Here is a 21938-nt window from a genome sequence, read left to right on the forward strand (position 1 = left end):
GGGTGTCAGTTGCCTTAAAATCACTTTCGACTATTAAAAAGGGAACTAGCCATTTAAATTTCCAATTGAATGAGACCTTTCTGAAGTTTCTACTACAACGTTGTCTATACAAAACCTTATATACCCCCAGGGCATAACTTACAACCCTCGCCCTGAGGGCTGTTGGGCAGTTTTCATCCTCAAAGACCTAATTTCCAGAACTTAAAACCGCGTTGAATCAAATGCCCATCTCAAAATTTTGATTGGATGTGTTTGGGGAAAAGGTGGGCGTGAGAAGGGGGTTAGTTGCCCTCCAATCTCTTTCGACTATTAAAAAGGGCACTAGCCATTTGAATTTCCAATCGAATGAGCCTTTTTGAAGTTTCTACGACAACGCCTTCTATAAAAACCTTATATGCCCCCAGGGCATAACTTACAACCCTTGCCCTGGGGGTTGTGGGGGATTGTCCTAATCAAAAACACATTTTATAACTTGAATTCAACTACGCTGAACAAAATGGCTATCTCAAAATTTTGATTTGATGTGTTTGGGGGAATGTCGGGCGTGGGGGAGGCTGGTTGCCCTACAATCCCTTTCGACTATTAAAAAGGGCACTATCCCTTTGAAGTTCCAGTCGAATGAGCCTTTTTTGAAGTTTCTACGACAACGCCTTCTATAAAAACCTTATATTCCCCAGGGCATAACTTAAAACCCTTGCCCTGAATTTTGTGGGGGAGTGTCCTCCTCCAAAACCTATTCTCTATCTGGGAATCAACTACGCTGAACAAAATAGCCATCTCAAAATTTTATTGGATGTGTTTGGGGGAATAATGGGCGTGGGGGGGGGGTGCTAGTAGCCCTCCAATCACTGTCGACTATTAAAAAGGGCCCTAGCCCTTTGAATTTCCAATCAAATGAGCCTGTTTTGAAGTTTCTACGACAACGCCTTCTATAAAAACCTTATAAGCCCCCATTGCATAACTTAAAACCCTTGCCCTGAGGGTTGTGGGGGAGTGTCCTCCTCAAAAACATATTTTCTATCTGGAAATCCACTACGCTGAACAAAATGGCTATCTCCAAATTTTGATTGGATGTGTTTGGGGTAATGATGGGCGTGGGGGAGGGGGGCTAGTTGCCCTCCAATCATTTTCGACTATTAAAATGGGCACTAGAACTCTCGATTTTCAATCGAATGAGCCCTCTTTGAAGTTTCTACGACGACCCTTTCCATATGAAGTGCCTCTGGGAAAAAAAAATCTGATAAAGATGAAACCCCTCCAAGCGTTCTACGAACCACATATACAGAAAAATGAATTGGACCAACAAATCTAGGTTCTCTGTTTAGGGAGATGACATCTAAACCTCAGTTTGACAAGGTAAAGAAGAAAAAGATTTAATAGCACATTTTGGAGTCCCAAACCTGAGTTTAATTTTGACAAGAGGTCTTAGATACGATAATTCTACTCTAATCGGAAACGTTGTTCCCTAAGCTTGCACAAAATCATTATTCATTTTTTAGATAATTCAGATAGTTTTACGGTCACTGCAAATGTGACCGAAATATCTGGTATTTTTTTGTGAATTTCTATCACTGTTTGTGAAACACTGTCTATTAAAAGGATTTTATCCCTATTTGAACTTTTATTCATATTAATTTTTTTTTTCAATTTTATCTTAATGTTTGAAACGGCGACTTTGTCTGCTGGTTGGGCAACAAGTGCTATATTTATCGTACGGACTCACGATCCTTCACAGTTTTCTAAGACAACTGCAACAAACTCATCGTGGCCGTAAGCCACCAGAAGTTCTGATACCTTATCACAAAGCCTTATGCCTAAGACATTCTTAAACAATTTCTCTTGGCAATGTGTATCATATTGTCAAGCCCTAAGCAAAAAGTTTTGTTGTTCCAATATTTTTGTTGTAGTCAAACAAAACTTGTTTTAAGCTTGTCGTCGCAGTTGTTTTATCAAGAATTTAAACAAGAGACATCTAGAGAAAAGTAAAGCGAGTAGCTAAATAGTACGACTTCAACTAGTATATAGTATATAAAACAACGTTAGCTAACATTTGAGTACGAAATACTTAAACATTTTTTATCCTTCACTGAGCAGTATCTTCCAGATTCTGTAGAGATGAAACGCTACAGCAAATACCACAGGAGAATGAAGCCTACTTTCAAAATCTTTAGAATTTTCCAAGTCATTACCAGAAAGAACTAAGATAGACCCTTCTATTTTGGACAAGATAATATTTTTTTTTCTTTAGTGCTCCTCCTTTTGCGTTATACTTGGCAATATTCTTTTTCTGTATTTCCAAAGGAAACACTCAAATTTTTATCCTGAATTTACTGGTCAATTTTGCAATTATCTCTTCAATAGTCTAAGCTCAAAAGCAGAAAAACTCTAAGTTTCTTTAACTATAGACCGTCGTAATAAGTGGAACATCATGCAGTATACTCAGACATTTTAATTGTATTATAGTTTCTCTCTTAGGTTGTTTGACTTTTATCGTTAAGACCACAAGAAATGAACGTTATTATTATTTCAGGATAAAATATCAAGTAGAACGAATTACATTTTTATCTAGTGAGCATGATCAAGTTGAATTCCTTCAGTTCGAACTCTCAGATTATAATTGCTTATTTTTGCGAGTGTCAAAAGCAGAAACATAGAATAATCCCATAAAACCTCCAAAATATCCTAATTTAAACAATAATTGGTAAGCATCACATGAGAATAAACAACGGGTAGCTGAAGCTATTATTTCTTCGAAGTACTTTTCAATCAGAGTACCGTTAGTTTCGCACTATCCCAAAAGAGTACACCCTGTTTTGTTTCACGACTGGGGGATTCAGTTGAGACTCTCAGTAAAGTTTTTTAAGGAGGGGGGGGGGGGTAAGGGAAGTTATGATTATGTTTGGGGAAGGGACAAAATATTTGTTTTCCCATTCCTCACAAAGCAGTAACACTATGTTTCTTGTGCCTATCATATAATAGGCTCTTGGGCTAGTAGAACTACTACTACTGCTACTAACTATTCACCGCAGCACAAAGCTGCCTGAGGCGAACACAGCTACGCACGTTCTTCCTCCATCCCAATCTATTTAAAGCCTCCTTCTTTACATCCGCCCACGAAGTTCCAATTTCCTTTAAATCTTTCTTTATGACGTTCTCCCACCCCAGACGAGGACGACCTGCTTTCCGTTTAGCCCTAGACGGTTTGCCGAAAAGAACAATCTTCGGCAATCTGTCATCCTTCATCCGCACAACGTGCCCCAGCCACCTCAATCTTTCTTTCATTATAGCCCTATAGAGCGGCATTGAACCACATTTTTCGTATAGCCTGTTGTTTGAAATACGGTCAGTCAGCCGGGTACCCAGAACAATACTTAAGCAATTTCTCTGGAAAACATCTAGCAAATCTTCATCCGCTTTTCTGAGCGCCGATGCTTCAGAGTCATATTTGACCACTGTCATCACTGTAGCTTCTAATATCCTAGTCTTGGTTTGCAGACTTATCTTCCTTTCCTTCCAAGCTTTTTTTAACTGTGAAAAAACACCCTGAGCCTTGGCTATTCTACTTTTGACATCTTCCTTGCTCCAACCGTCTTTACTAATAATGCTACCGATGTAAGTGAAGCTGCCCACCGGATCAATCTTTTGGTTACCCAACGTCACCTTTTCATCTTCACTTATTCCTAGTCTTAGTGACTTAGTCTTCTTAACATTAATTTTCAAACCTATTCTTGCACCCTGAACTCGCAATACCTCTAAAACTTCATTCATTTTGCTCACACTTTCATCTAGGATGCTTAAACCATCAGCATAATCTAGGTCCAGGAGACTTTTTCCTCCTCATTTGATTCCGTGGTCTCCAATTGCCTTTCCTGTGCTCCTTAAAACAAAGTCCATCAAAATAATTCATATAAAGGGGGATAGAACACAACCCTGCTTAACTCCTGATTTAATAACAAACCAGCTGCTAACCTCATTTCCTACCTTAACCGTAGCAGTGTTATTCTCGTACATAGCACTAATCGCTTTAATGTATTTGTCTGGTATACCATACAAGGATAAAACTGAGGACCAAAGGTGTTGGAAAACTCAGGCACTTCTAAATTATTAGCCTAAGAGTGAAAATTTGGTCGACACAACCTCTACCTTTTCTAAAACCGCACTGTTCTTCTCTTAAAACTTTGTCTACGGCATCTATCAGTCTAAAAAATATCATATTACTAAGTAATTTACTACCTACAGAGACCAGACTAATAGCTCGATAATTACCACACTCACTTTTATCAACTTTCTTATAAAGTGGCTTAAATAAAGTTTTCCTAAAATCGTTAGGTACTTCCCCTTTTTCAAAAATCATATTCATAATCTTCAGTAGCTTAATTCTAACCTCCGAGCCACCATATTTAAGAAACTCATTTACTAACCTATCAGCACCTGGAGCCTTATTATTTTTTAATCCTTTTAGTACTGTCGTTAATTCCTCCTCGCAAAAGAAATCTTCCTTCACATCCAAGGTATCACAAACTTTTTTCATTTTCCTCTAAATCTTTTCCTGCAACTCTATCTCGGTTAAGCAAATTCCCAAATGTTCGGGCCATCACTCTTTAGTTTTTTCCTTATCACTAATTGCGGCCCCATTCCTATCTTTAAGTGGGCCAAATCCGGAGTGACTACTCCCTCTCAATTTATTAACATGCCAGCACAATTTTTACTATTATTCCGTCTAGCTGCATCTTCCAGATCCTCAGCAATTTTATCCATGGCCTTCACTTCATACCTCCTTAGTTCATATTTTAATGCTTTCTCCACTTTCTTTACATTCCTTTTGTTTTCATATGATCTATCACTCAGATAATTCTTGTACAAGTCCTTTCTCCTTTCTATTAAACATAAAGCTTTTTCACTAATATTCTTAGCTGCAGTTCTAGCTTTCTTCCCTAATACACCTTCAGCTACTTCACAAATTATTTTTCTAAAATAATTTTCAACCATCTTCTACATTACCAAATTTTAAACTCTCAGGTTTGGTATTAAACTTTTCCTGGAAAGTTTCTCTCAAATTCTCATCCTCGAGTCTACCAACATCATAACTTCCCGGGAGGTAGTTACCCTGCCGATATTTCAGCTTCAAATTAACCCTTGAGACTACTAGATGGTGATCTTTACTTTTACCATCAATAACAGCACTCCTATATACCCTTGTTTCTTGTATTGATCCTGCCAGTCTTCGGTTTGATATAACATAATCACTAAAGTTTTCTGTCTTACCATCATAAGAATACCATGTTAACTTACGTGCCGTTTTATGACCTAACACCGTATTGATTATAACTAGATTGTTATACCTACAAAATTGCAAAAGTCTGTATCCATTACTGTTTTCTTTTCATACACCAAATTTAAATAGACTAGGATACCATCTATCTATATTTCTACCGACCTGGGACCAGGTCGGTAACCAGTGGGACCAGGTCAACATCATATTTCTACCTGGGACCCTGTATATTCGCTCCTGTAACTGTAAGTAAAATTCATCTGAGTCACTAGTATCTCCGTCAGTCGGTTCTACAGGGCCGTATACTACTATAACTGATACCCTGCACTTTTTAGTCATAAAATGAGCAATTAGTATTCTATTATTAATACCTTCCCCGCCTAAACAAGACTTAGCAGCTTCCTTATTCATCATGAGCCTCCCTGTCTATGTACCCCATTCTTCCTGCCTGAGTAAGCAAATTCTATATCACCTAATTTCTCGCTTCCTACCCCTGGGATATGAGTTTCTGAAACTCCTAATAAATCCAATTCGAATCGTCTGAATTCGTCAGTCAAAATGTCGATACGATAGTCATTTTTTAACGTCGTAACATTCCAAGTTCCAATTTTCATTTTCTTTAAATCATTGAAATTATTTTCGCCTCAGGAAAAGCAATGATCCCGGATACCAGTGCAGGACGGGGATCAAATATCTTTTCAAGCCTACACCGAAGTGCTTAAGCCGGCTTAGAACCGGACAGCAAAAAGTCCATGGGACCTCAATGAATGGAGGCTTTGTGCAATCCTGGGCCCATCTTGGTCATAACATGGTTTTCAGCACTTGGCGATGCTCTTCTATCATTAAGAGTCGAAATCCTGCAAAGACAGTCTCAAGCCTATTACCTACATCTCATTATATATTCATGCCTACAAATATTATGTTACTACGGGGAGGCAGCCCATAATAAATAAATAAGCTAGGAAGAGGTTTTTCAGCCCGAAAACGCCCCGTCAAAATATACCAAGCCCAGAATAATTATCCATTAGTCAGAATTCCGTGCGAATGCTGTGCCGTTTACTAGGCTATAATTTCCTCGAGGGGCGCAACTCCTCAAGTGGGAATAGAGTTACCGCAAGGTCCCCAGTCTTGCAGGTACCCCAAAAGCGTCGAGTCAGCCCTTTGCAGAAGCCGTTGTCCATAGATCTGGATCTTACGCCCTGCCGCAGTTCTCCTCCTGTAGAGGATCCTCCCGCGACGGTGTTCTGCATCATCATGCAATTTAACCCATTACTGGGAGAAGGTTTGTAACTCATGAGACTTCTGGACAAACCAGTGGGCCCTTTTGAGTGTACATTTGATGGGCCTTCTTCCTCCTCCGCCTGTATTTATGACCCCGGTCGAGGGTGCCCCAGTTTCTATTATGGACCCCCAGGGACAAGGTCCCCCCTTGGTCCGTGCCTCCTATGGAGGTACCCTACATATCTGTAGGGCTTTCCCCTATCACCACCTGGGGACACTCTGAATGGCCTTGGGGAGTCCAGGAAAAAAAGTATGAGACTAATTAAAAATATTGTATTTCCTTTAAAGATGGAGAATGATATTGTCTTCTGTATGACTTTTTAAACATCAAATTATTATAGAGAAGTATGAATAAAGTTATACAGAAGACTTTTTGGTTTTCTTATTTAGTATAACTCAAAATTACCTTATAAAACTAATGTCTAGCCAAATTTATTGATTTACTTCAACATTAGTTTGTAAAACTAATGTAAAAACTAAAAAAACTAATGTCTAGCCTGTTTTATTGATTTACTTCAACATTATTGAGCCAGAGCAAAGATTTATCATTTCGTATTCGATTTATGCTAATGAATGTTCTTGAGTTGAAGCAAAATCGGTGGGTGCCACACCGAGAAGATGCAAAACCAAAGACAGTTGATGAAATTCGTGATGAATTGTCAAAAGAAAGACTCGAAACAGAATTATTTTTACAGGAAGATATTATCAAACATTTTGGGCTAGTGTTAAACGTATATACACAAAATATCGCAAAACGCCCTTAGATTTAGTGATATAGCGCGTTTCGGATACACATATAATTATATGCTATTAATTAGCTAGAAGTGTTGGTACCTTGAGACAAAATCAATAAAGTCTTGAGACCAACGATCTGGCTCTCGGAAAGAAGGGGGAGGCTTAGTTGGGATCATAAAAATGGCTCGCATAGGATGAATATCTCCATATGGGGGTTTCCCTTCTGCCATCTCCAAAGCTGTTATGCCCAAACTCCATATGTCGGCAACACAATCATAACCAATTTCTTGTATGACTTCTGGCGCCATCCAAAAAGGTGTACCGATCACTGTGTTCCGCTTGGCCATTGTATCCTGGAATACAATGTAATATTTAGTATGAATTGGATAATAATATAACTAATATATTAACAACACTAAAATACTAATAATAATATAATTATCAGTAACCGCATCCAGAATTTTTGGTTGAGGGGTTTATTCTTTCCGAGGGGAAGGGAAGAGTTAAAAAAAAAAAAAAAACTTCAAAAAACGTATCAAAAATTTGTTTATATACATTTTATTTTGTCTTTACTAGTTGGACAAACATTTTGGGGGATGGGGGGATGGTGGGAGGGTCAAATCCCCTAAACCCCACCCCTGGATACGACCTTGATCACCAATAACAATAAAATAATATAATAATAAAACTCTCACCTAACATCTGAATTTCAGTTGCCATGGCACATACAACTGATTATATTATTATCTTACTTCTTACTTATTATTTTATCTTACTTGATCATAAAAAACACCTGATCTTGCTGCAACAAGAAGTACAAGTAAGATAATAATATAATCAAGTGTATGTTCCATTTTCTTTGTCCTGCTGATTTAGCTTCTTTTCTGTTTTCTGACGTAGAGCTTGTATTCTTTTACGAGTCTTGTACACAGAATTTGGTTTTAATTTAGTTAATTCAGCAAGCCTGTATTTGTGCTCTCATTAATTTGGTTCTTCATAACAGTATGTTATTGCTATTTTGGGTGGTAGTATTATTATAGCAGGTTCGACCCTAAGTTTGGATTAGAAATGCAAAGTGCCAAAATGCATATTGGCTGGAGGTAGAAGTATTATAAGTAGGTGTAGGGCTTATCTCACATAAGCCCTGGTTGATAAAAACTAGTCACAGAGTCTCTTTTTTGTCTTCTTATATTTAAATTTTTTATTGAATCGGGAGTTATACTAATTTATTTTGTTTATATATGCGCTTATTGATCACGACCCACTCTCGGCTATTCTACGATTTTTTTGTCAGTTTAACAAACTGCTTTTCCTTAATTCAAACAGCCATCTCATTTAAGTGCATGTCTATATATCAACTCTCGCGTGGGCTGCATGTCAACTGTCTTTTTTTAGATTCTTTGTACACTTTTAAGACTGTCTGGCTCTTAACGCTATTTGCGATTTTTACTTTTCTGCATAAATATTTTTGGGGGATCAGATCTTGACGTTCACTTTCTAATACTAAAAATGAGCTACATAAGAAACATAAGTTGTATAAGCTATATGAGCTACATAAATAATGTAAAACTACTAATTAAGGGGGAGCTGTTCTCAAAAGCTTCCACTAGAGTAGAAACTGATTATCCTATTTTTCGCAACAACTAATACCGGACGCCTGAGATCGAAATTGTTTTACATCACTAGGTTTCAGATTTCAGACTTGTTGCTTGATATTGACGAGGGGCTCTCTAATTTGAAGAGGGGCTACTTTCAAAGTTCATAAAAAAAAGACCATTATTTTTCTAACTTTATGATCCAACTTTAGTGCAGGTACATTACAGGTAGAAACTAGTTTTCCAAAAGTTTCACAACTTTCTCAAATTTCAAGAGATGCTACTTTCAGAGTCCTTAAAAAGACCCTTATTTTTCCAACTTTATTGTGCAGCTTTAGTACAGATATTGCAGCTAGAAACTCTTCCTCGAACGGGTTCTAGTTTTTGAGGATATTACAACTCAAAATGCTCAGATAATTTTTTTATGAATAAAATACGTGCAGGGGGGGGGGGGACAGTCCCTCTAAGCATATGAGGTATTCAAAATCTAACTTGAATATCAACATTACTTACGAAATTTATATTATTAAATTAATTGACTTTATTTTAACTAATTAAAATTATTTTTCAAAATAATTAATTTAAACTAATTAAAATATTCCTTTTAAAACGGTTGATTGCAGTAAGAACGTCGAACTTTGAATGTCGAGACAAATAACTGGTTGGTGTTTAATCAAGTTGGAAAAAGGAGATACTAATGTTGCTAATATTAAATCAGCACAGTTCTAATTATTCACAAAATGTCACAAAAATTGACCCCAGAAAAGACCTCATGAAAACTGTTGAAATTTTAGAACAATATTTATAAACCGTTAAGTTTATTGGATTCGATAATAATAAACCAATGCACTTCGAATATATGGCTTTTAAATAATTCATCAATCATAATTGATGATAAAATTGATAAAATATTGATGGTCAAACTCTGAAGTTTTTCATTTACAAAAATAATTTCGACTTATGTCACGATAGATATCTGTCAGACCTGTGCTACGCCCTCAAATATCATGATTTTTATTTGATTTTCCAAGATTTCTCATTTTTCTTGCATAAGCTGCATAATTTTTACTTTTTCTGAAGCTTTGTCCCCTCCGAAGCTAAGTCCTATTTACGTCTTTATTTATTAAATTTCAAACAAAACAAAGTCTTTGTAGTGACTAGTTATAAGCCAATTGAAATAGAAGGTTCTCTCTTAACGTGGATTAGGTTTGTTTTGTGATATTTAAATGTCACATTTAAATGTGGCTGGTTGTAGTTAAACTGGAAATAACCATGAAAATCCAATCAATAGAAATTTTCTGAATTTAATGTACAAAATTTTTATTAAAACACTAGCTCATCTTGGTGCCACAATCCTTTTCTGAACTAGACTTAGCCCTTTCTAAACCTAATAATCCTTAAATTAAATTCTGGAAATCATTACTTCCAGAACAGTGCTAGATTATAACAAGCTTGGTTGAAAGTAAAAGCTAATTTTAAAGATGTTCCTTTTCGAGGTTTGAGACCGGTCACATCTACGTATGGAGAATGAACGACCAAATTCTTGTTATCAGGACACCTACCAAAAAATTAATTAAAATTATTAATTCATAACAAACCGTTAACTGTCCAGCCACACCAAAGTCAGCAAGCTTGGCCTGGCCCTGATTGTTCAACAATATATTACCAGCTTTTATATCTCTGTGTATCTTCCTTCTGACGTGTAAATACTCCAAGCCTCTTAAGGTATCTGCAAGAATTGTAGATATTTCACTTTCTGTGAGGGTTTTTTTCCTTAGCCTCATAATGTCCGATACAGATCCAGCACCACAGTATTCCATCACAATCTAGAACGAATACGGCAAGGTAAAAAAGAGAATTAGCCAAAAACAAAGAGACTCGGACATTTAAAAAAAAAGAAGTTTAACTGGAAATATGAAAGGCCATGCCTGTAAGTAGTGAGGTATAGGTGTCATTTAGAGGCATTTTTGTATCTTTGAGTTTTATCCGACATACTTTTCCCTTTCTGGACTATATTACGCCTATTCTGGAAAAAAGATTTTCACCGCTACGCCTTCCGGCTAGCATCCAACTGTATCTCCGCCAAGGCACTGAATAATACAGCATTTTTCGTATTCATGCGACACACAACGCTTTAATTATGGACCTATGCCCACATTTTCTCGTTTTAATACCCATTTTATTAGGTAAACTAACTCTTTATAATGCGGAGTACCCTGAACTTCGGTTTGGGGGATAGGGTTTGGCAAAAAAAAATACAACAAAAAACAAACGATTACGTGTAAAAATTGCATATGACTGCACTGATCATTCTCTTATCATATATCCATGAGCTAACGCTTACAGAGAACTAAATTTTGTTGGCAAAGCTGACTAATCTTTCAAACAGCCGGAAATTGGTTTTAACTTTGGCCAGGATGGTATATTGTGGAAAAGAACTACCACTAAAAGCCAAATCAAATTTCGTGGCATTATAGGTAATTTTGCCAAATACTTCATGTTAGAGGTGTTGATGCTGGTTGGAAGAATTTTACTAAATAGCGTCTTTAAACTACTTAGAGGTGAGGGACCACACGCAAATCTTGGAAAATGAATATTCATGTAAACCTTGTAACATAGAACCTCCAAATTTCATAAGAAATCTCTATGAAACAATCCACAGGGCTTTACTCATAACGGTAAGCAAAATAGTGGCAAAGCCCTACGATTAGCGTTAAAAATAATGAAGCTGATTATTTGTTGTTGTTTTTTTTTTATCTATAATAGCATGGGATTAATCCTATATTATTTAGGACATACTAGAACTCTGAATAGCCGTCCTAGCCAAGTGGATTGGTGCGCTGGATTTAGGATCCTTTGTCCAAGAGAAGGAGGGTTCGAATCCTAGTGTACTCAATTATTTGGTTTGGGTACGGGGGTCAGTGGCGTGACTCTTCAAGCTCAGCCAGAGTCAACCCAGCTTAAAATTGGGTACCTGGAGAAATCTGGGGAAGATATACAGGAAGGGTGAGCGAAAGCACAGGATGGTTGGCCCCCAACCCACCATTCCACTTCCTGGCTGAAGGGCCAAGAAACGGAGATCAGGACCACCGGCAGGGACAGTAAAGTCCAATGTCGTATTCTGTACCTTTACCTTAGAACTCTCAATAAAAATAAATGATTAGGACTTCCCACAGCCTGATAAAAAACCTGCAAAGGCTTCCCACAGACAGATAACCAAGCTGCAAATACTTCCCATAAACCGATGACACAGCTGCAAATACCTGCCTAGACTGATGACAAAGCTGCAAATACTTCTCACAGACTGATGACAAAGCTGCAAATACTTCTGAAAAACTGATGACAAAGCTGCAAATACTTCCCATAGACTGATGACAAAGCTGCAAATATTTCTCACAGACTGAAAACAAAGCTGCAAATACTTCTCACAGACTGATGCCAAAGCTGCAAATACTTCCCGTAGACTGATAACAAAGCTCACAATATTTCTCACAGACTGATAACAAAACTGCAAATACTTCTCACGGACCGATGACAAAGCTGCAAATACTTCCCCCAGACTGACGACAACGCTGCAAATATTTCTCACTGACTGATAACAAAGCTGCAAATGCTTCTCACAGACTGACGACAAAGCTGCATATATTTCCCACACACTGGCCATTATTTGACAAATATTTTTTTCACTCTTAATAGAGTGAGCCAAATTAAATTAGAGATAAATTTTGATCTTAAAGAAGGATCATGAGATAATTCAATCAAGTTTTCTTTCTCATTACTTGTTAGTTCAAATTTATCATATTCTTCGTCGATAAATGGATTTTATATCCAAGCATATTTCTTGAAATCAAGATCATCAAAATAACTCGAAAAATCAATTAGAAAACCATACAAGTGTTCAACAAATAGATTTTGTTTGCTTCTATGTTATCTTGGGCGCATACATTCAAACGTGGAAACATACCAAAATCATTTTTTCCAAATTCGTCTCACATTTGTTTTTACGAACGCTTTATCTATCTGAATCAAAAGATGACATTCGTGGTCCTTGCATCAATTTATTCAAAACACTTGATTTCCCCAAAAAATCTACCAAATAGATAATTTTAGTAATAAAACTACTAACTCACTAACTACTAAAACTACTAACTCACTACTAACTACTAACTTTTTGGAAGGCAGTGGGAATGGTTCAGTCTTATTGAAGCAGTAGTTTATTTTTAAAAGCAGCAGAAAATAGAACACATGAATAATTTGGATGAAACAAAATGAAGAAACAAAAGATATATTTATTTAAAATTTATCTATTTCGTAAAGCAATTACACCAAATTAGCTTTTTTCCTCAAAGCATTGCTGTACAAAAGCTAAATTTTGTCTGAAGGAATCGGGTTTGAGGAGTTGGTAGGTCTTCCCAGATTTGGGGTAACCCTGGGTATGCTATAGAAACGAACATAATTTACATTATTAAAACGAAGAAAAATTTATGACTCATCCCCATTACGCTTCAGTTTGAATTTTTGTCCAAATTTTTTAACATTGAATATTCAAACACAAGGGCCGTTCAATTAGAACAAGAAGTATTTGATAAACACTATAAAATTGTGTCGCAAAGAGCGGGGTTTGAGGAGGGGACAGTTCCCTCACAGCCGGATTAATAACTGTTGGTTTTAAGTAATGGTGCTCTTTCCTTTCATTCAAAAACACTTGTTTTTATTATTCTTTAATCGCAAGAATCGAATCCCAACAGCAGCAACTCTACTAAATATTTGAGACAGATTGTAGTTTACCCATAAATCTGTATTTTTGAAGTAGCTTCCATAGTACTTGACAACGTAGGGACTGTCACATTGTTGCATAATGGAGATCTCTTTTATTATTTCTTGCAAATCTGTGTCAACTGGAACTTGTTTAATGGCCAAAATCTGACCAGATTCTTTGTGAAGTGCTTTATAAACAGATCCATACGACCTAGAAAAAAACAAAAGGTATTTTTAAAGATAGAACAAGAGGAAGAAATTACATTCCCTCCCCTCAACGCCTATTTCCAAATCAAAATTTTCGTTACTTTTTAGTCAAAATATAAATTTGATGGGGAGGGATCCAGACAAATCCAGAGGGAGGGGGATGGCTCTGAGATTGGTTTTAAAGACACCGACAGACAAAAATAATCACGATTCCCCGTCCTGAAAAAAAATATCCATAGCCTCTCTTAAAGTCTGACCTACGTGCATTTGTGGTCCGTTTCAGTTAAAAGAAACTATGAAGCAAAAAAAGATGGCACAAAGATGAAGATATCAAAGAAGAGAACAAGTGTTCTAAGAAAGGATATATGTAAATTTAAAGAATCAGAGATAATAAAAGGCAGGAAAGAATTCAAATTCTGCATTAAGGCGGCGCTAGTCAATTTCATTACGGATGTTTGCACTGATTGGTGCAAGAGGAGGGAGTAGTGGAAGATGTCTTTCGGAGGAAAGGATGGACGCTCAAAACTTGCGCATTATTTTTGCCTCACTTTGACTGTCTAGGGAGTGTCCAATCTTCTTTCCCTCTTCTTGTGAGCCAATGCTCTTTATTCTAAGCGGGCGGTTATAAATGAAAAAAAGGAGGGAGAAAAATAACAAACAAACATGCCAAAAACTAAAAACAGAAGCCTCTATTCCCTACTATTACCTCTATTTTTGAGGTGGGGCAAGCGACGTTTCTGAAATCTTCCAGAACCTGACCACTTGGAAAAAAAATTGTGCATGGAAAACTATATCAAAGTATTTATTTATTTTGTAAATCCCAGCTTATTTGAGAAAAGTAGGGGAAATACGAAAAAAAAAAAACAATCAAACTTTACAATCCCAAATCTTTCAATTCTTCCTTTTGTTTTTTTTTTCAAACCCCTTTCTACTCCAGAATACCAAAAAATTTATCACCAATGCAAACCAAGTTTCATTTTATATTGCATTATGCGGGAACAAACTGAAACAGGCATCTCAGAAAATGAATTACTGTCAGCATATGAACCCGAAGAATATAAAGCATACCATACCGTCTACCCAGGAAGGTAGTCAAATACTCTGGTGGTTTTTCACTACATATTAGGTCAACACTGGCAGTTACTAGAAGCACATCTTCAGCCCAGTTGCAAATAATAGAGGTATGTATTCGTTAACAACAGACGTTCAGCATGGACCTTAAAGGGTGTTACAGTTTGCCTTTTTTTTTGTTAACAATCACCATTTACTATCTACATTTTGTAATTGCAGGACTACCACCAAAAGAATTTGAAAAAAAACTGAACTTTTATGATTTGAGAGTCTGACAAAATAGGTGGACAAAAGGAGCTTTGCTCTCTGTTGGGGGTATATGTTTTTTTGTTATGTTGATTTATTCAAATAAAATCTTCTTCTTCTTCAAAGGAGCCTAACTTAATGAGGCACGTTCTGCTTAAGAAAAAAACTAAATTTGACATATCAGAAGACATTGAACAATAGCTTCTAGCTTAGCTTCAGAGAAGGTGCTTTGACAAAACTCCAAATAAGTTTACTTGTTTCGTCCACTTCCATCTTCATCATAGTCCCCAGTCACAATTTTATGTTGTTCTTTTTTCTTCGCTTACTTGCAAAATTACAAAGAACGCGCACAACAAAAACGACCAATTTCAAGTAACTTTGCAAAAAACCATCGGCTAGTAAGATTTTTGAAGATCAATAGTCATTCTTTGGTTTCTTTGATAGTGTATGCATGAGTTGGGACTTTCTCTCGCCAACGTTATTTTGCAAAGCTACTATTTCTTTTACCTTCACTTGCTAAACTTCAAGTTGTTTAAGGCAGCCATTAACATAGCTTTGACTAAGTTTGTGTTAATAAAGTCTTTAGTTTTGATGGCTTTCTGGAGTCTCCCATTAACCTCCTTACCAAGCTCTTCCAAAAATTTCTGTTCACAGTGCTTCTTTTTATAAAGAAGATTGTTTTTGGGCTCTTGTAGTTTAATTTTTCCAGCAGCTAACATCTTCTCTTCTTCCTCTTTCTCAAGTCTTTCTTTTTCTTATAATTATTTCTAATGATTGTCTTTTGCTTTCTCCACCTTTTCCGCTTCTAATTATATTTAGTAGCTTACACAGGTGTGGGCTATTTGAATTAGTTTGTTTGTTATCAGAAGCAATTCAGACTAGTTTCTGAGCCTCATATTCATTCCACACAATCATTATCGCATTGAGTCTCATATATCCCATAGAAGCTTTATGTTCAGTAAGTTTTCTTGAGAAGTTCAAAAACGCTTTGAAAACACACTAAAAGCACAGCATCAATAAGAACAAACGAAAAGAAAGAAAGAAAAGTAATCAATCCTGGCAATGGAGCTTGAAGAAAAGGTAGAAAAGCAGCCTTGCACCCCTTTTGTGACCTAAATACAAATTTCTAGTCATCAAGCTTTCATTTCTTCTTGCCAGGTTTCTGCCTCTTAGTGGATGATTCTATTCAAGCAAGCAGTGGATAGTTTCAAATTGAAGTTAGATTAAAAATACAACAATCTTAAGCTGTGCAACATTTCAGTGCATAAGTACTTAATGTGTCTTTACCTTGTTTTTATGAAATCATAGACGACTTTTCAATTTGTATAACTTGAGGACCAAAGTTAGGGCATTCCACTCCAAAAACGCTCTTGGGCTCCTCAATCAGCTTTTATTAATAAGCTAAGCATGTTGCACCTTTTACAACCAGAATTATACAGAAACTTTAATCTGCACTACTGGAGAACTAAAGTAAGACTATCTCATCAAACACTCCACGCCCCTCCCACCTCCAAATTTTTAGTAGAAAAATAGGTGTGTTACACCTTGTTTAAATCAAAAGTATGCAATAATTTTTCGAATCATTGCATGTTTGAAAACGTGCAACCTGTATGAACTGAGGCAGGAAGTAGGCTCATGGCCCGTCAGAACACCCCCTTCCCCCACCAGCTTTTTAGCAGAAAATGGACATGTTAAGATTATATGACGCTAAATCACACAAATATTTCCATTTTGTATTGACGAGGGCAGGAAACAGGCCCTTGGAACCTCAAACTAATTCAAATTCAAATTCATTTAATTCAAAAACAAGACATAGCCCAAATATGCGTGGGCAAAGCCCAAATATGATGTCTCTTAGTCATAATTAGCAAAATAAAGTTGTCTGATAAAACTTTGTCAGGATAAATAAACTAAAGGATAAAAACACTTGAGATTGAGAATAAAATTGTCTGATAAAACTTCGTCAGGATAAAATAAACTAAACAACAAAAACACTAGGGATCATTGTAATATTTCACAAAGCTTGGCACAAAGCTTTTACTGTAGCGCATGGTGTTACAGTGGACTGAGTTTAGTTTCGGAACCTTCTCAGCCACAGGGGGACGAGATCTTACAGGGACAAAAGGTGGGGGGAAGGAATGATTGGTAGATGGGATGTTGAAGGAGGGAGGATCCAAATCTTTGGCATAATTCTTTTTGGTGGAAAGAAAGGGATTCAAGTTTAAATTCCTTGAGGTAAAAGGAGTAAGGTAGAGGGGAACTGCCATATATGATTTGCAGTGATCTCTTCTGAACTCGTTCTATTTTATCAGTTTCATCCTGGGTAAGGGCAAAGTGCCAAACCGGACGAGTATATTCAACTAAGGGGCGGATGAAAGTGTAAAATATTAGTTTCAGCTTGTCCTTAGGAACTCCAAATTTTTTCAGTGTTTTTAGCATTTGGATTGCGTCGTAAGCTTTTTTTACAATTGTCTTTGTATTCTCCCGCCATGAGAGGTCAGAAGAAATCACCACACCAAGTAAAGTTATTTTATGGCTTATTAGCTCGGAAGCGATAGGAGGCTCGAAAGACGGTTGAGTATTCTGAAGATAAGACAATGTCGTGACGGAGCATTTGTCTATATTCACGACCATGTTTAGTTCAGCCGCCTCTGAGGTAACTTGGTCGATGAAACCACCAGCATTCCTCTTCGAATCCTTAGATACGATTTCCGTTAAGGACAAGTCGTCAACGTATTTCCATCTGTCCTCCAGCTCAGCAGCAATTTCATTTATCATGAGGAGGAAGCCCAGCGGAGCGATCACAGTTCCTTGTGGAATTCCACAAAAAACTGGGAGAGAAGTGGAAAATTGGTCTTTATACTTCACAGTTTGCTCTCTATTTGTTAAGAAGCTCTTGATGATTTTAATAATAAAGCTGGGTAAAAATTTTTTCCCCATTTTTTCTAAAAGAATTTTGTGATCAACAAGGTAAAATGCTTTTCAGAAATCAATTGCAATTAAATTTATCCATTTTCCAGCTTCATCCAGGTGTTTTAAAATAGAATCAATTAAATTAACGAGGTAATGAACTGTCGAACACTTAGGGATGTTACCAAATTGCTTTCGATCAGTTGCTTTCAAAAGACATTTTTTCAGCCATGCGGCAACAAAGCTTTCGTATATTCTGCTAAAAACTGACGTAACTGTGATCGGCCGGACACCAGAGAAATCATTAGCTGCTCCTTTCTTTAGAATGGGAGTAATAAACCCTTTCTTCCATTTCTTTGGAAAATATCCTGTTTTTGTTATATTATTGAAAATTATCTGAAGGGGAAATGATAATTCTTTAGCAAATGCTTTAATGAGAGCAACTGGAATGTCAAAAGGGGCAACGGAAGTTCTTTTTAACGAAGAGAGTTTACGGATTATAATTACCGATCAAATATCAGCAATTAAATTATCATCTGAAGGAGTAGTTAAATTTACTGGAGGATCCTCGCATGGAAGAGGGCGATAACACTGCACAATTGAAGCAAAATGGGCATTTAAATCATTCGCTCCTCCTTCATTAAGTCAACTGGTTGAGAACTTTTGCCAGTCAGACTTTTTACTTTACTGAAAAACTGCGACGGCTTGGACTCCAAAAGATGGTCAACTTCATTTTCATAGTAATTTGCTTGTGCCTTTTTGATTTTCCATTTTATTTGGTATGCCAACTGTTTTGCTTGGTTCTCTTGACCTTTTCGTATTAGGTGCAATTTATGTTTTATCAGTCGTTTTATTTTTGAATTTACGTATGGTTTATAACTAGAACAGAATTTAGTCTTACGTTCGGGAAAGCACTCGAGAAATTTTGAATTTACCAATGGAATTCTTCTACTTGGGAATCCAAGTCTTTAGCTGAAGAGGCCGCGACCCAGTTTTCTCCCGTTATCCAGTCACCGAATTGCAGCAGACCATGGTCAGTGATCGGCCTTGAAGTAACTTCGGTTACTGAATATTTAGTTTTCACTTTTTCCGAGGGGTTCCACTCTAACATATAATGATAACTTCCACCAAGTGGTGCTAGTTTACTTGGATTCTGGTAATATTCCGAAAGATTTGTCACATCCCTCCTCACCCCCTTGCAACACCAACTTTTTAGTAGAGCAGTTGGCATACTGCACTTTTTTTTGAAAAAGGAACGCGCAAAGGTTTTCAATCCATAGGATCAGAGACCCAAAATGGGAGAGTTGACTTTTTAACAAACTGCACCCCTTGTACCTTCAATGTTTTAAGTGGAGAGCTAGGCATGTTCAGCCGTGTCTGAATCGAAAAGGTGCAATGGTTTTCAATCTAAATGACCAGACTGCCAAAGTGGGAGAGTTGAATTTTCAACACCCTCCACCCCTTCTATCTTCAACATTTTAAGTGGAGAGCTATGCATGTTCAACCGTCTCTGAATCGAAAAGGTGCAATGGTTTTCAACCTAAATCTCCAGACAGCCAAAGTGGGAGAGTTGAATTTTCAACACCCTCCACCACTTCCATCTTCAACATTTTAAGTGGAGAGCTAAGCATGTTCAACCGTCTCTGAATCGAAAAGGTGCAATGGTTTTCAATCTAAATGATTTCAAGCACAAAATGGGCCTCAAATCATCAAGAACAGCCCTTCACTGCAAGAGTTTTGTGTTTGTATAATCGTTGGTAAAAATTTAGGCCATTGGACCATCCAAGACTAAATCCCACTGAAAACTTCTCAGAAGAGAGGAACTACCTAAATTAAAAAAAAAAAAACCTGTCTGCCTCTTGAAGTAGAGAGAAGCATTATTTTTACTAATCGGCTCAAAATCTATAGGACAAGCACCCTGGGCCAACGAGACACGAAAATGATGAGTTTCAAAGGCGTACATCTCTTTTCCAACCTCCGGCCTACGTTAAACTTACGGGGAAAACAATTTTGGGTAAAGGGAGAGAGCCGATGGATTTTCAGAGGCATTTATCACTTCTGAATGTCACATAACTTCCACGCTAGTGTCAGCATTCACTTTACGTATGGTAGGAAAGTACTTACAGGCAAGGAGCAATTCAGGGAATATTAGACTGTTACTTTGTAGCCCAGGCACCGGGAGGCTTTAAATTGACATTGTTCGGGAGCTTCCCCTCTATTACAAAGAATTACTTGTAAGCAAGAATCACAAAGCTTGTTCCTGTTTAGGGACGAGTGGTTCGATACTTGTGCTTATTCGTCTAATTTTTTATTCGTTTCCGATACAAGTGAGGGTAGGACACTTTGTCTACATGCAAATGGTTAAGCAACAATCACAAATACAACGAAATAGCAGTTTGGCAATTATTAGTAAGGTGTCTATATGGGATTCAGTTAGCGATGGACACATAATCAACTGTTTCTACAATAAAGTAAATATGAAACAATTAATCGGTGTTGTATTTTGAGGCAAAGTAACGTAGTCTCAGCTTGAACATACCACAATTTAACCAATAACGACATTAATTACGTCTGGTTGGGGGCAAAGTAATGAAGCATTTGCTGATTTGCATTGTGCATTTTCAAACTAATAAATTGATTGGATTTCAGGAAATACAGAATAAAGTGCAATTTTAAAATATAGCGCATTTTGAGACCGTTTTTATGGGACGTGTCATCATTTATTTTTTGTTTTTTAAGAAAAAATTCTTCTTGAGACACACCCTTGTCAAGCTTTGAGGTGCTAACAGCCACAGTATTCCAACGATGGCAAAGAAACAAAATTTCTTTCCCCCACAACGCTGTTGTCAGTGAAAGTCGCCAAAGATTTCTACAGGGCTTTACGTTACCCTGACAATGTAAATCTAGCAGGACTGTGGAGTCGGAGTCGCGGAGTTGGAGTCAAATTTGTAGTAAATGTTTGTAAAAGTTGACTTTAGTGAATTTTTTGCTGGATTTAAATTTGTTATTTAAATCCAGTAAATTCTTGTGCTTTAGTAAATTTTGGCTGTATGGAGTCGGAGTCGGTATACTGAAAATGTTTGGAGTCGGAGTTAGTTATATCCTATAAAATCTAGTTAAATAAAGCTTTAAAACAGGGTTGTGGAGTTAGAATTTTAGTAAATTTTTGCTGAATGGAGTTGGAGGCACTATATTAAAAATGTCTGGAGTCAGAATTGGAAACAGTTATAGCTTATAACCAACTTCACAGCCCTGAAATCTAGCTGACTCTTATTTTTAACAAGGAATAGTTTAAAACAAAATGTGATATGTTTTCCAATGTTTAACTTGGCCAAAAATAAAATAAATTTCATTAACATGTAAAGGATATTCATATTGACGATTAATGCTTAGTATTTCAATCAGGTATAAGTCTAAAGATTCATGCTTTTTCGAAGAGAAATTCCGAATTTTGTGTTTAACAAAAAAATCTCATTTCCATAGAAAAATCAGGATGTGCGAAAAAATCGCAATCATATGTTATTATAAATTACTGACTACTCACCCTTCTCCAAGCTTGCAAATTATATCAAATACTTCTTCTGGAGCCTTAGTCAAGCTTTCTTCAGATAATTTTGTCAATTGTTCTCTGTAAAAATAAAAATAGAAATAAAAAACAAATACTCATTGTTCAGCTTCAAATTGTTCTGTTCTTCAGAAGGCAAATCAGGCAACAAAAGATCCCCTTATAAATCTTTCTGAAATTAACATATAACAAAACTATGTGAACTCAACTATTCATACATTTTATAGTGTAATCCAAAAATATAGTTCTTCGACAGAAAAAATCAAAAACTTCACATACATTCCTGCAATTAAAGTAA

General features: G+C 36.7%; 1 protein-coding gene across 1 annotated transcript in view; it reads right to left on the reverse strand.

Moving 5' to 3' along the window:
• The window catches only part of hpo (serine/threonine-protein kinase hippo), a 77750-nt gene that overhangs the window by 26982 nt on the left and 28830 nt on the right, over positions 1-21938 (reverse strand). The window contains exons 3-6 of the mRNA XM_089102286.1: positions 21620-21703; positions 13672-13852; positions 10482-10709; positions 7388-7641 (exon numbers count right to left, since the gene is read on the reverse strand). Coding sequence (XP_088958412.1) covers positions 7388-7641; positions 10482-10709; positions 13672-13852; positions 21620-21703 — 747 coding nt within the window. The remainder of the gene's footprint in view (positions 1-7387; positions 7642-10481; positions 10710-13671; positions 13853-21619; positions 21704-21938) is intronic.

Source organism: Artemia sp. Qi Xiang Cuo, chromosome 16, assembly GCF_049724085.1.
Source record: "Artemia sp. Qi Xiang Cuo chromosome 16, ASM4972408v1, whole genome shotgun sequence".
Taxonomy (NCBI): Eukaryota; Metazoa; Arthropoda; class Branchiopoda; order Anostraca; family Artemiidae; genus Artemia; species Artemia sp. Qi Xiang Cuo.